Below are 16,909 nucleotides of genomic sequence, written 5' to 3'. Positions count from 1 at the left end.
TGACTCTCTGGATTAATATCAGAGGGGATTTTTGTCGACCTACTACCTCCCAATATTTCTTGTTAACTTACATCTTAAGTTTAAATGCCATACTTTGAAAATTCCTGCTTTCCAGACATTCATGATGATATTTGTCTTACTCAAGAACATTTTCTTCTCTCACTGGGCTCTCACCAGTTAACACATATCTATTGTCTAATACCCGGATGCTAGACTTCCTCCCCTTAGCTCTTTTGCCTGCTTTTTTCAAAATAGAAGACACCAATGGAGATGTTCTTGCCTCTTTTTTTCTTTAATATTTATTTGAAATGCAGAGTGAAGGAGATAGGGAGAGGCAGAGAAGAAATTCTTCTACCCTGTGGTTCACTCCCCAGAGAGCTGTAAGGCCAGGACTGGGCCAGGCTGAAGCCAGGAGCCAGAATCTCCATCCTAGTCCCCACGTGGGTGGCCGGGGCCCAGGCACCTGGGCCATTGTCCTCTGCCTTCCTAGGCGCATTGGTAGGAAACTGAATCGGAAGCAGAACAGCCAGCTCTGATACGGGATCCAGTGTCACAGGCAACCGCTGAGTCCACTGAGCCACACGTGGCCCTGGTCTGGCCTCTTGGCTGTAATCTGCTCATTGAGAGTGAGATGTGCATGGACATTAGATTCCATACTCTCTTGGTTTGTTCCTTTCTAAGCATGATTACTTCTCCCTTCTGTTGTTTAGACATCATTTGAGTCTGTTGGATCTGAATATTTTTGTCAGTCTTAACTATGAATGCTGCTTTAACACCACATAGGTTGTTTATCAAACATAACCAGAAACAAACCACACAAAATGTTTTATTGTAAATTGTTCTTTCCTGAGCATTAACCAACAATACTGTATTTTAAGCACTAAATACTGTTATCTTCTACAAAATAAACACACAAAAAACCCAAAAGCAGATGCAATTTTTTCTTTTCTGATTTTTTTCTGGGTTGTTAGTGTTCTTGAATTCGCTCCACTACAAGAGAAGCAAACAGAGAGTAACTAGATGGCTGTGGGTCCAGTCAGAGCTGCATGATTTCAGTTTTCTGAAAAAGGAGGCCTCTCCCCCCTTCCGCTTTATCTGTACTTACTTCGTTTTATTTTTGAAAGAAATCATTAGTTTTGTTCTTAGTTTTAATTGGTCACTTAACTCAGCCACATGTGTTTACATGATATTTTATGTTCTAAGCATCACATGTTGGTTAGGTGAACATAAATTGTTTTAGAATTTGTGCTGATCTGCTAAATCACACACTCTTCCTGACCCTGTTTAAGTATTTTAAATGTAAAAAGTTACTAAAATAGCTCCTCACACACTTGACCACTCAGTCTTTTTCAGTAGGTGTGTACCTTAGACTAGGACCTGCTGTCACACTGCTCAGGGCAGGTCTAAGTCTGAAGAGATTGGTTCACAGTCTTAGATTTAACGTCTACATGCTCTAGAATATCATAATAAGGAGGTGTATTATAGATAGTCATTTTGAAGCACATATAATCATTTGATCATTTTAATTTCTAGATTTAGAATATTTTTTGAATACTTATATATTTGAAAGTCTGAGTTAGAGAGAAGGACAGAGGATTGATCTTCCATCCACTGGTTCACTCCCCAAGTGACTGCAACAGCCAGAGCTGGGCCAGGCTGAAGATAGGAGCCAGGAGCTTCTTTCAGTTCTCCCATGCAGGAGCAGGGGCCCAAGCACTTGGGACATCATCCACTACTTTTCCCAGGTGCATTAGCAGGAAGCTGGATCAGCTGGGATTTGAACCAGTGCCTATATGGTTTGCTGGCATTGTAGATGGCAGCTTAACCCACTGACTGTGTCACATTGTCCCCCCCCCAGAGTAAACTTTTAAAACCAAAATATGACTATGCCATATTTGTTTTATTTAATGTTATTTATTTATTTGAGAGATAGAGTTACAGACAATGAGAAGGAGAGACAGAGTGAAAGGTCTTCCTTCTGCTGGTTCACTCCCCAAATGCCTGCAATGGCCAGAGCTGAGCCGATCTGAAGCCAGGAGCCAGGAGCTTCTTCCTAGTCTCCCGTGCGGGTGCTGGGGCCCAAGGACTTGGACCATCTTCTACTTCTTTCCCAGGCCACAGCAGAGAGCCACAGGCAGAGGATTAACCTACTGTGCCTTTGGTTCTTCAATCAAGAATGTTTACCCAAATACATAACTGGAAAGATCTCGGCAATCCCCAGTGGCTATCATGATGCAGTGATTCTAGTCGTGTTTCCATTGAGCGGAAGTCTGTGACTTTCTGGGATACAGGACTAGAACACCAAGGAGTGGTTTCCAGGGAAACTTTAAATAGGAGTCCCGAAGACTCACTGTATACAGATCTCAAATACTTTTCACTAAGCTACAATCAAAAAGCATGTGAGAGACCATGAAAGTTATGCTTTCTAAGTAGGGACTTTTCACACCCCTGAGGAAAGACACAGTGGGAGTATTCAGGAGGATCTGTGTACTTAGAAATGTAGTTATGGGGGCCGCCGCTGTGGCGTAGTGGGTAAAGCCACCACCTGCAGCGCCAGCATCCCATATGGGTGCCGGTTCGAGTCCCAGCTGCCCCTCTTCCAATCCCACTCTCTGCTATGGCCTGAGAAAACAGTAGAAGATGGCCCAAGCCCTTTGGCCCCTGCACCCATGTGGGAGACCCCGAAAAAGCTCCTGGCTCCCGGCTTTGGATTGGCACAGCTCTGGCCGTTGCAGCCAAATGGATGTGAACCAGCAGATGAAAGACCACCCCCTCTCTCTTTCTCTCTCTCTCTCCCTCTCTCTCCCTCTGCCTCTGCCTCTCCTTCTCTCTGTGTGTAACTCTGACTTTCAAGGTTTGTATCCGTGTTCTGCCATTTACTAATTGTATGGCCTTGAACAAATCACTAAATATCCTTTTCTTTTGAGAAATTTTAAGAAAATCAGTACTATAACTCCCCTCTGAATAGTATGACATATGTCAGAAATGTCTCTATCAGAGTGCCTGTATATAGTAGATATTCAAAAAATGGTAGCTTACCTTCCTCTGTTTTTTCAGTTTATGCAAATGAACAAGGTAGAGTTCGTCACAGAACTCTCTGGCTGCTATGTAGCTTTCCAGGCTGCAGATGAAAGTCTGACCCTGTGGCTCTCCAGAATGAGACGAGGAGACCTTCTAGATGATGATGATGACGATGATAGACATAGATGACCCACCTGCACCCCATCTGAAGTGCATGTTTTTTCTATTTTGGAGTAAACTTGCCAAGGCAATAAGCTGTCTACGGCATAATGTAATCTCCAACAGATCTTTGGAGAAGGTGAAGATTGAGACCAATACAGTCAACTGACATCTGCTGCCGGGAGAGAGCAAGGGTAGCCCCAGGTGTAGGAGCCCGGAGCAGAGCTAGTGCACCCTCACTGGGGCAGAGCAGTCTTGGTGAATTAGCCCCTGAGTCCATGCTGTGCCAGCAGGGCAGCACGCGAATGGGGCTGCAGATATGGAGGGAGAAAGCCAAGAGGGGTCCTTGGATAGCGATTAGTGTGCTTTGTCCTTGTGTACCACATAGGTGACTGGGAGAAAAGGAAAACTCTCCAGTCCCTGTAGCATTGCTGCCTGCACATTTAATGCTTGAAAATTTGACTCCAGCTCATGCAAATGTTTCTGTTTTTCTTCAAAGGATGTAATTTTGTTACGTTTGACCATGTTTCCAACTTACAGGAAGGGAGGGCTTTGGACTGTTTACGTTTTCATCTGACATTCTTTTGTCCTAAGGTTTTCATTTGACTTAGTCAGGAAGCAATGCCATGTGACGAAGAGGGTGAGCAGGGAGTGTCAGGAAGGCTGGATGTCAGTCTAATAATTATAATTTATTCCCAGGGCAACTGGGAGCCTCTGCGTGTCTTTTTTTTTTTTTTTTGACAGGCAGAGTTAGACAGTGAAAGAGATAGACAGAGAGAAAGGTCTTCCTTCCATTAGTTCACTCCCCTAATGGCCGCTATGGCCGGCGCTGCACCGATCTGAAGCCAGGAGCCAGGTGCTTCCTCCTGGTCTCCCATGTGGGTGCAGGGCCCAAGCACTTGGGCCATCCTCCCATTATAAGAAGTTGTTCTTTTTAGATATGTGGATTTATGAGTTTTCTATGGTTGCTGTAACAGATTATCACAGGCAGCTTAATATGATAAACCTTAATATCTTATGGGACTGCAGGTCCGAAGTACAAGGTCTAGATTGTAGGTCAAGATTTCACTGGGCTAAAGTCAAGGTGTCAGCAGAATTGTGCTCTCTTCTGTGGAGAGCCCATTTCCTTGTCATTCAGGTTTTTGGCAGAATTCAGTGGAATTCTGTAAATTCAGTTCAGAATTCAGTAAAGTCTCCATCTCCCTGCCAGCCCTCGGCTGAAGGCCTCCTCCAGCCCCTGGAGACTGCTCACTGCTCACATTCTTCTTCTTTTTGCCCCTTACTTCATTTGCAAAGCCTGCCGTGCAGGTCAAGTCCTTTCCGTGCTGTGCCTATATCCTGCCTCTTCTTCTGTTGTTGCAACTCTAACCAAACCTTTACCTTTCCTTGTCTGCATCTAAGGGTGCTGTGATTACACCGGTCACTTAGGATATCCAGGATAATTTCTGCAAATCAAGGTCCATAGCCATGATTACATCTGATTATATTATTTTCACAGGATTAGAATGGACACCTTTGCAGGGCCACTATTCTGACCAGTGCAAGACTCATTACAGTGTAGATTGCACTATAAACCAAGAGAATAGAAAATACTCCCTTCCCTCTATCAAAAAAAGAAATAATAGAAATAAAGGATTACCAAGGATGGTGTATGATGCTGTGTCTCGACTCTTCACCTGCTGGGAGGTTACTATGCCAATGCTTGTCCTGCATGTCCTAGTCTCTTGGGTATAGAGAGTCCCTCTGTCACCACTATGCTTGAGACATCTAGAGAGGTGCTTGTCTCAGGCTGTTTGAGCTGCTCTAACAGTGTAGAGGGGTTTCTTATGGGCAGTTGTGGTTCTGGGAGCTGGACAATTCAAGATGAAGCCACCATCAGATGCAGTGTCTGATGAGAGCCTGCTTCCTGGTTCATAGACTGCTCTGTCCACGTCATACATGAACAGGGTAGAAGGCAGCTTTGGGGGGCCTCTGTAGGCACTGATTCCATTCACCTCTCAAAGTCCACAGCTCTAAATACCTTCATCTTAAAAAAAAAGGGTTATTTATTTGAAAGGAAGAGTTATAGAGGGGGGAGGAGGGAGAGAGTGGAGGTATCTTCCATTTGGTTCACTCCCCAGATGGCTGCCATGGCCAGGGCTGGGCCAGGCTGAAGCCAGGAGCCTGGAGCTCCATCCAGGTCTCCCAATGGGTGGCAGGGCCCAGGCACTTTGACCATCTTCCACTGCTTTTCCAGGGACATCAGCAGAGAGCTGGATTGGAAGTGGAACGGATACTCTAAAAGGCACTTGGGATTTGAGATGGCAGCATTACAGGTGGTAGCTTAACCTGCTGTGTCACAACCCCAGACACCAGGACTCCAGGGATTTGGATTCAGCATACAAATCTCCAGTGTACACAGCATGTGGTCTATAGCCATGCTCTACCAGCTGCTCAAGCAGGGAGCTGGCACCTGCCTTTCTGCCTGTATTCAGTCATGATCCGTGGTTAACCCAGCTGTGCCCTCTACCTCTTCCCCAGCCATCTCTGTGTCAGGCTGGCTGCTAACCCAGCTGTGCCCTCTACCTCTTCCCCAGCCATCTCTGTGTCAGGCTGGCTGCTAACCCAGCTGTGCCCTCTACCTCTTCCCCAGCCATCTCTGTGTCAGGTTGGCTGCTAACCCAGCTGTGCCCTCTACCTCATCCCCAGCCATCTCTGTGTCAGGCTGGCTGCTAACCCAGCTGTGCCCTCTACCTCTTCCCCAGCCATCTCTGTGTCAGGCTGGCTGCTAACCCAGCTGTGCCCCCTGCCTCATCCCCAGCCATCTCTGTGTCAGGCTGGCTGCTAACCCAGCTGTGCCCTCTACCTCATCCCCAGCCATCTCTGTGTCAGGCTGGCTGCTAACCCAGCTGTGCCCTCTACCTCATCCCCAGCCATCTCTGTGTCAGGCTGGCTGCTAACCCAGCTGTGCCCTCTACCTCATCCCTAGCCATCTCTGTGTCAGGCTGGCTGGTGTGGTGAGTCTTCCTTCCCTGGGTCTACGGGATGACAGGATGGCATCTTCACTCGCCCTGGAGGCATTCCTCTTGGCTTTGACTTACGGTTGTTAAGCCCATCCTGGAGTTTACTTTCCACTCCCCACTGTCCCACTGGCTCTCTCTACCGCATGTGCAATCAATGCAGCCCTGAACGTAGCTGAGCCTATTCTACTACCTGAGACCTCAGCCACAGTGAGCGTCTTCAGCCCTTCGAATGGGGAGAGTAACAGGGAAGTAGGAGACAGCATCCCTCCTGAATCTTTGGACTACCCAATGGTATTCAGGTGATCGGCATGACGGAATTTAAAGTTTGATTCTTTGGGTTCCATTCCAGGCTCTTATACCCCCCAGCTATGAGTAATGTTGTCACCCTTTTTAGTCTCAATTTTCTCATTTGTAAGACAGGGATAAAAGAACTCTAAAGGTTTACTTATGAACATAACCCAGTCCAGTGTAGTCACTGCTTTTGCTTGCTTTTGGTTCTTTATATCATCACAGGACGCGAGCAGACACAGAAACAAGAAAATCAAGGCTACTGGTCTCCTGTGCCCAGAGATTTTAATTTGGAGATTTATTTCGAGGGTAAGGAGAATATGAGCCTATTTAGTTAAAAGCAGAGCCTGCAGGTGCAGAGGGAGAAGTGTCGTCTCAGTGTTTCTTGTCCTTGGTGGTTGTCTCAATCCAGGACACGTATTTGTAAACGTTGGTGTAGATGCCGACGTCCCCTCCCATGAAGTGACCGACCTCGATTCCCTGGAGTTTGTTCTTGCAGAGGACCGTAGCGACAGCCACCTCCTACCCGAGGTCGTGCGGAGGGAGGGAGGGAGGGAAGGAGGGAGAGATCAAATCCTTTCCTCACAGGAACCTGCCCCTAGTCCCTGACCTGAGTGAGCCTCGCCTAGAAGCAGTGTGTATACTGTGAGAAGAGCAGTGACTGGGGCAGGGTGCCTGGCTTCTTCCCCTAGAGTGGCTGTCACAGCCTTGTGCGATCCTGAGAGAGTCAGAGAACAGCCTCTGTGAGATGTGTAACATCTCATTGTTTAAAATGGTTGAGGCCGGTGCCGCGGCTCACCAGGCTAATCCTCTGCCTTGCAGCACCGGCACCCCGGGTTCTAGTCCCGGTCGGGGCGCTGGATTCTGTCCCGGTTGCCCCTCTTCCAGGCCAGCTCTCTGCTATGGCCCAGGAGTGCAGTGGAGGATGGCGCAGGTGCTTGGGCCCTGCACCCCATGGGAGACCAGGAGAAGCACCTGGCTCCTGCCATCGGATCAGCGTGGTGCGTCGGCCGCGGCGGCCATTGGAGGGTGAACCAACGGCAAAGGAAGACCTTTCTCTCTGTCTCTCTCTCTCTCACTGTACACTCTGCCTGTCAATAAATAAATAAATAAATAAATAAAATGGTTGAGCCCGTTTCTGTTTGTGAAAAGTTTGCGTTTTTATTAACCCATGCCTGTCGTCACTGTTTAATTTGCAGCTGTGAGAATGAGCACCTAACAGAGTGTGATTAACTAGAGGTATTACATGATCCTTGTTAATGAATAAAGATACTTGGAGAGGAGAGTCAGTTCCTGAACAAGCAATGGTGGCTTTGTGGCTGCAGACTTATAAATTCACGAAAAATATTTGGAAATTAAAAATAATATTTTATGTTGAGGTTAAGTGGGCACATGCAAGTAAATGAAGGTGAATATAGAGAAATGATTACCCCAAAAATTCTGCTGAATACTTTGATAAATTTAACACACAAGGAGTTCCTGTGGTTTCTCCCTTGTTCAGTTTTTTGGCACTCTTTGTCGGACATCACCGGGGCCTCTAGGTTCTGCCGTAGGTCAGGATGTCTGCCTGAAGGAAGACGGGGATAAAAGAAAGAATCACACGTGTTATGTAACCCATCTACCCACCGCTCGCCTTCAACTGGAGTCCTTTCTTGTTTGCTTTTAAAGGATGAGAAAAGGGGGCTGGCACTGTGGCTCGGCGGGTTAAGCCACCACTTGTGGCACTGGCGTCCTATATGGGCACGCTGGTTAGAATCCTGGCTGCTCTGCTTCCAGTTCAGCTCCCTTCCCATGTACCTGGGAAGGTAAAAGATGATGGCCCAAGTGCCTGGGACCTGGCCACTCCTGTGGGAGACCCAGATGGAGTTGCTGGCTCCTGGCTTTGGCCTATTGTGGCCATTTGGTGGGTGAACCAGTAGACAGAAGATCTCTTTCTCTCTCTGTCTCTGTCTCTCTCTCTCTCTACCCCATTGCTTTGCCTTTAAAATAAATATATAAGTAAATAAATATTTGTAAAAAAGGAGAAAAAGAGAAGAAATTAACTTGAGTATGGTTATGAAAATTAGTCCTCAGTTTTTTTTTAAAGATTTATTTATTTGAAAGTCAGAGTTACACAGAGAGAGAAGGAGAGACAGAAAGAGAAAGGAGAGACACAGAGAGAACTGGTATCTGATGGTTCACTCCCCAGATGGCCACAATGACTTGGGCTGGGCAAGGCTGAAGCCAGGAGCCAGGAGCTTCCTCCAGGTCTCCCACGTGGGTGCAGGGACCCAAGGACTTGGGCCATCCTCTGCTGTTTTCCCAGGACATTAGCAAGGAGCTGGAATGGAAGTGGAACAGCCGGTACTTCAACCGGTGCCCACAGGGGACGCCAGTGTTGCAGGCTGTGGCTCAACAGAGAGGACACCAGTGTGAAGTTTTTGAGCGAGTCTGTGTGTCTCTTTAAAAAGTGGAGTTTTCTGTCTGGTTCATGTCTGGTCAGGGAGGAATAAGAAGCTGAAAGGAACAAGTCCTTTGCATGTGACATGAGTGGATATGGGATATGTGTGTGACTTGTGCCTGTGACACTCAGGATTGGTATGGCCTCTGTGCACTGTCAGGTGGCCTGGTGGCTCCTGAAGAAGCTTAGACAAATGGGGAGAAGAACCCCTGGACTTGTAGGCAGGTCTGTTTGTGCCAGGCCACTCCTGTAGCTCATGCCGTGGGTCTTCACTCCCTCTCCTCCCCTCTTCTGCTCACCACCCTGAGGACACAGGTCTCCTACTCACAGGTGACTGACAGCCTGGATTTACTCGGGAGAGGGACACTCACCACTGTTTTCCTGGCTCCAGTCCAAACCTGACAGCAGACAGACGGTTCCTGGCCGGATATTGCTGGTGGCAAGGGCCAGGGGCTGGACTTTGTGGTTAAGGGCGGCAGGCTTGGCCAGTTTAATGAGCATGAGGTCATCCTGTGGGGAGGTGTCATTGTAGTTCCAGTAGCGAATGATCTGGATAGGGTTGATCGTCTGCTCTGTGCCGTCTCTGACTCTGCTCTTGAAGTTTCCCAGCATTACTTTCAGATTCCTGGTGGATGGAGGGTTAGAAATAATGACATCATCATCATCGTCTTCTTCTTCTTCATTGCTAAGATACTGAATGTTACAATATGCCACGTACAAGTGACCAGTGCTTGATCTGGATTATCTAATTTAACTTGCAGTAAGTCCATGCAGTGGATCCTATTTTTATCCCCATTTTATAGACGAGAAAATGGGGGCACATAGGAGTAACTTACCTATGGTCAGTCAGTGAGTGGTGGAGCCCGTAACCACCACATTTTTCTGTAGTGTACTCAATGGAGTGTAGAGAAAAATAATGCGTGCCTAAGAAATTTTCCATCCTCTGCAGCCTATCAAACTGGACAGTTTCCTTTTTGATGAGGACTGGGGATAGAATGACTTCAGTGTTGGATAGTTCCTGCTTGTCTCACTAAACCCATTGACAATGCCCCTCCACATTGCTGTGGACTTCAGGAAGCTGACTTTCTGTGGATTAAATCAACAGTCTCTTTTGTCCTCTGACTGCCTATTGGGTTTTGTTCAACAGAAAGCACCAGAGATAACTGAAGGGAGAAAGGTGAGGTTGGAGTATTTACCCTCTCAGCCCTGTGCTTGCAGTATTGCCACAAATTGCCTGTGTCACTTGACAAAAGTTACTGTTCCTATTATATTGTGTCTCCATGTAGGAGTCAGTTTCTCTGTTTCTCTCCATGGAAACCACTCTTTCTAGAGGTAGTCATTGAATTTTTGTGACACTGATCCTGGGAGTACAGAACTAGTCTTTGCATTTTCCCCATGACATCACCATATCTTTACAATTAGCTCTTTCAAAAACCCTCTTCAATTCACCCAGGTTGAGTCCATTATCAGTCATCTCTGGACTCTGATGAAATGTGGTCAAATTGCCAGGAAAAGAGAAAACACTTGAAAAAGTTGTAGGAGACTGAGAAGGTATAATGTGTAGCACAGAGTTCCTCAGTAGTGGCACTATTGGCATTTTGGGCTGGACAGTGTTTCTAGTAAGGGACTGTGCTGTGCAATGTGGGATGTCTGGGAGTACCCTTGCTCCAGCCTATGCCCACTCGAAGCCCGAGGCTCTGTTCTGCAGTTGTGATAACTGGAAATGTCTCTGATATTGCCCAATCTACCCTGGAAGGAGGTTGGTCCCTTGAGAATCACTGCTGTAGAAGGAAGAGGAGCTGTTTCGGGGGTGGGGGATGCCCAGTACTCACGGTAAGTAGCAGTGAGCTGGGGCTAGAACCCAATCAGTTTTGATGAGGACACCCACACAAGGATTAAAGTGAGATTTGAGGTATACCAAGTAGGGAGCAGGGTCTTCTTTCTGGACAGACGAGTGAGCGAAGAAAGATGCCCCTGGGAAAATAATTGAAAAGGAGTCACTGATTTCCAAGTTGGAAAGTATGCGCAGTTTTAAAGAAGTCACCAGTTGGCCAGGAAATGTGACTATTTGACACTTTTTCCTCAATAAGAATATAAATTAACATGATATTGTATATAACACCTATAATAATAATATTTTCTTAGTGATTAATAATCTAATAAAATAATGAGAAACACTTGAATTTACTGCTTGTAAACTGATTCAAATTTTTTGAAAAGTCATCAGGAATTGTACATTGCTTATCAACTGTGACCTCATAATTCCAACCCAAGAATATATTTTAAAGAAACTATCAAATCTAGATAAAGATTTTGAATAAGTGTGTTAGTTGAGCACTATTTATAAGAGTTGAATTAGAAACATGAATGTCTGATATGGTAAAGTTGGGCATTGAAAAACAGATGCACATGATAAGTAGAACATCATATATATTAAAATTGTACTTATAAGAAATATCAAACAGCAAAGGAGATAATAATGCTTCCTAAATTTAAAAAATAAAATGTATAGTGCAATATATTTTTCTTAGAACAAGTAAAAATATATCACTGAAATAAAAATTAATATATTGTATGTGGTAATACATTCAAAGTATTTGCAGCATGTATTGATGGGGTGGGATTCTGAATGAAGGGTTTTTTTTCCCTACTTAGAAAATTTTCAAATTTCTAATATGAAGATACATCTCATAAATGAATTATTAAAAGCAAAAACTCTAGAGAATAAAGGGGAAGGAGGCCAAATCTAGTGTCAGAAATAAAGCATTGCTGTGTCTTGTCTATTTGGGTACTTTTGTTAATACTCCCCCAAACAGAGCCTTAAATTCCCCAGAGTGTTCTCTGTGTGATACCATAATCAGAAATCCCGAGGGGAAGAGGTGGCGGTATTAATAGGGCAAGAGACCAAGCTCGATAGCAGGCATGACTCTGAGTACTTTATGTTGATTCACTGAATCTCTACAACTGTATAATGTAGGTATTAAGTGCCCCATTTTGGCTGAAAACTGAAGCATGGGTGAAGTAAGTAGCTTTCCCGATCTCACACAGGTAGTATGTGGTAGAGCCTAGGCCGACAGGGGGTGATGAGCGATATCCTATCCAGAAGTTCTGCCATCAGAAGACTGTAGGGATGGAAGGAAAGGTGATCTCTTCTCTCCACCTTCTCTGGCCTCTACATTCTGAGTATCTGAAGTTTCAGTACCAGTTTCTAGCCTAGAAACCACACTAGGACTTGCCCAGAGGGTGATGAGGTACCCACTTTTAATACACTCACTGCTGAGCGCTCTCCAGGGCAAGTGTGTGCCATAACCCACCCTAGTACTTGGAACTAGAAGAAGGGACTCCACCTGTCCTGGAAGACTTTGGGTGGGATCTGAGAGGGAGAGCCCCTAATTTCGCTCATGACAGTGTTCTGTGACTCTTCTGCACCCTTCACACGTTCTACCTCCGTCTCACCCAATCCTGCATTAGCTTTTGACTTACAGGACCAAGTGGAAGGTGCCAGATACTCACCAGCAAGGATACACAGATAGAACGTAAATTTCATGGTGGTCTAGTTTCCCTGTGATATGTAGAAGAAGAGCAGCAGCAGAGTGTGGAGCCCTCAATTCAAGTCGTCTCAAGAACGCCTCCTAAAATTGGTGGAGATGGACAGGAATGAGACACTTGGGATTGGAAAGTGGCTTTGGGCATACTCAGGGCAGGAAGATTCGTGGAGCCATCTCCGGATGGACAAATGGAGGCCCCTCTGCTCCAGGGATGGTGGGGGACTCAGTTTCTACTGGGGCCTTTCATGAGAGGAAACGGCAGCTTAATTCCTTATATCCCTGGGTCTGGGCCCCTCTATCTGCCATTCTTAAAAGCCCAGGTGACTGAAGCGAGTTCAGTTCTCTGTGGGAAAAGGAGCTGTAGACCAAGAACTTATCTTGCCCACAAAGTTTCTGAGGCCAGAATTCTTCACCTTAGCTCTTGGGGACAGTGTCCTGCAGGTGTGCTCTGAACCCGACTGGTTACTTATTCTGTCCTCAGCCCCTCCCATCTTTATGACACTAGCATTACCTTTGCCTTTGATCACTGTTCCATCACCCGGTCGTCATCACCCTTGGTCCTGTCCGGAGCCAGCGGCCCTGAGGTAGAGTAGTGAGGAACTGAGACGTCTCTCCTAGAGCAGTTGTCACAGCAGTTTGCCTTCTGGATGGTTTGCGTATCTAGGATCTAATGTGTGTCTGTGAGAGTTCAGAGGGCAGCTCTTCTAAATTCTACCTACGTGCTGCAAAGCTTTTCACTAGTAACACACTACCTCAGCCGTGCTTGGGTGCTTGGAAGCACACTTTAACAAGAAACAGTGTGGTAGCCCTAACCACTGACATTCATTAAGCACTGTGGAATCCCAGGCACCAAGCTGACTTATCAGGGGTGATTTTATATAAGGTTAGAGATCTAAAATGATTTAATACTTCATATAAACCCTTTATACTTTGTTAAACTCATACTCTCATCCCAAGGCCACAACTGGGGCCGATATCATCTCTTTTTTATCTTTCCTGATATATGGGTAATGGAACTAAGGCAGAATTTAAGTGATTTCCCCAGTGACACATGGTAGAAGACAGGAAGTTGAACCCAGGTTTTGCCACTAGGTGCCTGCACTTGTCAGCCATATCGTCCAGGCCACAGCCCATCAGCCAGCATGGATGTTGTAGATTTGTACAAATCCCCTGCCTCGTGGATTGAATGGCACAGCACAGACTCCTGAACCTCACAGTAGGCCCAGAGGTGTGCTGGGGGTCAGGCTGGATTGTGAAATGTAGTTAAGTTTGGAAGACAGGGTGCAGTTGTGGGGACTTTTCTGTGTATCAGAGTGGGGCAGAGGAACAGTTGGAAAGACTTTTCTCTGACGTTGTTTTCCCGAGTTTTCATAGATTGTGGGTCAGAGAGGAATCTGTGGCTTGGTTTTGAAGTGTGAGGTCTGAGAACAGAAAAGCAAGACCACTAGATCTCTAGAGGAGGTTAGCACTGGGGACTGCTGTCTGTCTATGAATTTCCAATGGATAAGTGCAGATCAGACTTCTGGTCGCCATATGCACAGTCGCCTGCTGGAAAACAGGATATGTATAGCTCCTCCAGCCCCTGAAATGTGGCAGATTAAAATAAAACTCTTTATTCCTCTAGGCTTTTAAATTCATTCTTGGGCCTGTATTCTATATTTTTCAGGGACAACTCTCTCCTTCACTTGTTTGACTTCAGTTTTTCTTACCACTAAATCCTGAAGTCTATCGCATTTCCAAGAACCTTTTGGATCTCTCCACGTCTTTTCCTTCTCATTGCGAGCAGCCTGATCCTGCCCATAGTTTTGTCTCCCTTGTACTAATAGGCGTGTAACCAGACCAAGCACATCCTTCTTTGTCCTTTCACATTCTGAGGACTACCAAGTCTGTGACTACTTAGCGTGTTTATTCACACAGATTAAATAGTGCTCGCTTGTAAGTGCCTGAGACTGGCCTGAGAAAGTCAGTTAAATTTGCAGAGTAATCCAGCCCCACCCCAGCAGCGTGAACAGAGGGTTCAGTTTGTTGTAACAGAATGTAAAGAGGATCAAATAACTAAGTACACAGTAAGCACGGGCTCATCCTGAACAATGACAACCTGGAATCCTGTAAGAAAGTACTTTGCCTCTTTCAGACCCCAGCCAAATGGCATTTGCAGCGGTCTGGTTTTCCAGAACACCCTGCTAATCCCTCCTCATGCTGAGGTCAAACCATCAAGCAAGCTTCCCTGGGAACTACACCGATGTCTGAGACACCCTGCCATCAGACCTACTACCGGCTCCAGCACCTGACTCGCAGCCCAGCTTCCTCTGTGGTTTCTAAAAGCCCACGCCGTCCTCACCCAGGAGGTGGTAGATCTTGAGCTTGCTGCCCCTCCTCTATTAATAGGTTATCTCGGCCGGCGCCGCGGCTCACTAGGCTAATCCTCCGCCTAGCGGCGCCGGCACACCGGGTTCTAGTCCCGGACGGGGCGCCGGATTCTGTCCCGGTTGCCCCTCTTCCAGGCCAGCCCTCTGCTGTGGCCAGGGAATGCAGTGGAGGATGGCCCAGGTGCTTGGGCCCTGCACCCCATGGGAGACCAGGAAAAGCACCTGGCTCCTGGCTCCTGCCATCGGATCAGTGCGGTGCGCCGGCCGCAGCGCGCCGGCCGCGGCGGCCATTGGAGGGTGAACCAACGGCAAAGGAAGACCTTTCTCTCTGTCTCTCTCTCTCACTGTCCACTCTGCCTGTCAAAAAAAAAAAAATAAAAAAAAAATAAAAAAATAAAAAAATAGGTTATCTCCCTCCTCACTCTCAATCTTGTCCTTGTTGTTTGGATTTGACCATGAGGACAGGGACCGAGCTTTCAGTAACATTTGTACCTCTCAGTCGTTCCTCAAGACGACATTCTGTATTTTGCTCAGGATAGTAATTTTTCTATAATGTAGAAAGATATTATTTATTTCCTGCTTAAGACTTTTCCACCGTTCTGTATTGCCTAGGGAGAAAGTCCAGTCCTCAAGCATCAGGGGGTCACTCCCTCCCCCTCCACCCCTCTGGAGCCACCCTGTGGTCCTGTCTGCTCTGTGCCCACCTCTCATCTACTCATCTACCCACCACACACAGTTGTATCTGGGCCTAGAAAGCTTTCCAAGAGCAGACTTTCTTGTTTCAATATTAATGACTTTAGCCTCTGAATGCTTCCTTTAGCTGGAATGTACCACTCCCCTCCCCCCATTTTTTTTAAGGATACTAATATTGATACAAGCGTTTTACTTAAAGCTTCTCTTACAAGAACACTAGACTCCTATGGCTGGATCAGGGGTGTGTGTGTGTGTGTGTGTGCGTGTGGTGTGATGTCCAATGTTGCCTCATATTGGCAAATGTTTTGATCTTAACTTCTTTACCTATTAGTGCTGTAGATTCCATGTACATATGCTTCTGTCTGCCCCCGGTCACATTCCACAGAGCAGCTCTGATTTCTAGAGATACTGCAGCTAACATTGTATCATTTCACCATCCTCACTGATTTTTTTCCTTGGCATAACATATATACTTGATGTATTTTGCCACCAAAATTCAGTTATTTAATTTGAAAGTGGCAACTACAGAGAAAGAAAGGGGGAAAGCCATGTTAGCAAGGGGAATGCAGTGACTGGTTGGAGAGATACAGCGAGAGCTACTGACACTGACATTGGCTGTGAACTCAGTTCAAGACCATGTTGTTACGAGATATAACCTGTGCAAGTAAAGCTATCCTGAAGAGGAGTGGGAGTGTGACTGACATACATAAAGGGGTGGGGAGTGGGTGTCACACAGAGGGGTGGAGACCCACCTGGGCTGTGCGAGGGAAGGAGGAAGTCAGTGGGACATCTGGAGGAGGAGGATGCCAGACACACCGTGCAGGGAAGGAGCCAGAGAAAGGAAGCGAGAGGCCGGAGGGGTGGCACTTGACTCACTAACACCACAGGCGTGACTCCACAGAAGCTTCTCCTGGCTCCTGCTTTTTCCTAAACAAGGTGGAGAAAGCGCAGATTCCTAAGCCAGGTTGTCAGAACTGCTGACTGAGAGGGCGAGCAGCTGTGTGCTGTGCTGGACCCTCCATTCTACACCGAGTCAGCGTGGGAAGGACAGACCTCTAGTGGCAGATTTCTGCAGATTTTCATTTCCAGTCCTCCCACCTGCACCCTCTCACGTGTTCAGAATCCGCAAGCAGGATATAGATCTTGTCCACGTGCTGTGCCTGTTCATTCCCTCGACAGCTTTATCCTCCAGACAGGATTCAGGTGTCAAGATGAAGTTCTTCATCTTATCTACCTTGTTCCTGGTGACTGGTGAGTGACTGAGGTATCTCTTTGTCAGGCTGGTTTGTACTCTACTGGGGAGGAGGCTGTGGTACTCTGTTGGAGAGGGAGAGTTGGCGGTTTAGGCCCCCAACACTTTGGGAAATGGAAAGTATACTAATCCCTCTT

The 16,909-nt window shown here is 46.6% G+C and overlaps 2 protein-coding genes across 3 annotated transcripts in view; one reads left to right on the top strand and one right to left on the bottom strand.

Annotated features, from left to right (window-relative positions):
* Nucleotides 1–6,736: 6,736 nt before the first annotated feature.
* On the bottom strand, nucleotides 6,737–12,940 carry PRSS37 (serine protease 37). Its single transcript, XM_002721837.5, has 6 exons — nucleotides 12,872–12,940; nucleotides 12,424–12,542; nucleotides 10,743–10,884; nucleotides 9,282–9,535; nucleotides 7,901–8,037; nucleotides 6,737–6,992 (listed from the first exon to the last, which is right to left on the bottom strand). The coding sequence occupies exons 2-6, from the start codon at nucleotides 12,455–12,457 to the stop codon at nucleotides 6,846–6,848; spliced, it is 714 nt and encodes a 237-aa protein (XP_002721883.1). The 5' UTR covers nucleotides 12,458–12,542; nucleotides 12,872–12,940; the 3' UTR covers nucleotides 6,737–6,845.
* Nucleotides 12,941–16,281: 3,341 nt separating this feature from the next.
* Nucleotides 16,282–16,909, top strand: part of LOC103345235 (serine protease 58) — a 42,751-nt gene continuing 42,123 nt past the window's right edge. Inside the window, exon 1 of one of the 2 annotated variants that reach the window (XM_070071392.1) lies at nucleotides 16,282–16,771. In XM_070071392.1, coding sequence (XP_069927493.1) covers nucleotides 16,732–16,771 — 40 coding nt within the window. In that variant the 5' untranslated portion in view covers nucleotides 16,282–16,731. The remainder of the gene's footprint in view (nucleotides 16,772–16,909) is intronic. The other variant, XM_008248863.4, reaches the window with a different exon arrangement.

The sequence above is a fragment of the Oryctolagus cuniculus genome, chromosome 3 (assembly GCF_964237555.1).
Source record: "Oryctolagus cuniculus chromosome 3, mOryCun1.1, whole genome shotgun sequence".
NCBI classification, from domain to species: Eukaryota; Metazoa; Chordata; class Mammalia; order Lagomorpha; family Leporidae; genus Oryctolagus; species Oryctolagus cuniculus.
Note: the sequence above shows the minus strand (reverse complement) of the source record. Positions and strands in the feature narration are given on the sequence as shown.

Bases quoted from the DNA above. Each gene is read 5' to 3' on its own strand.
- PRSS37 (XM_002721837.5), bottom strand. From the start codon at position 12,457: ATGAAATTTACGTTCTATCTGTGTATCCTTGCTG. The intron at 9,536-10,742 runs GTGAGTACTGGG...TCCATCCACCAG, and splicing joins CCAGCTCACTGCTACTTACC to GAATCTGAAAGTAATGCTGG. The intron at 8,038-9,281 runs GTGAGTGTCCCT...GTCTTCCTTCAG, and splicing joins CTGGAGCCAGGAAAACAGTG to GCAGACATCCTGACCTACGG.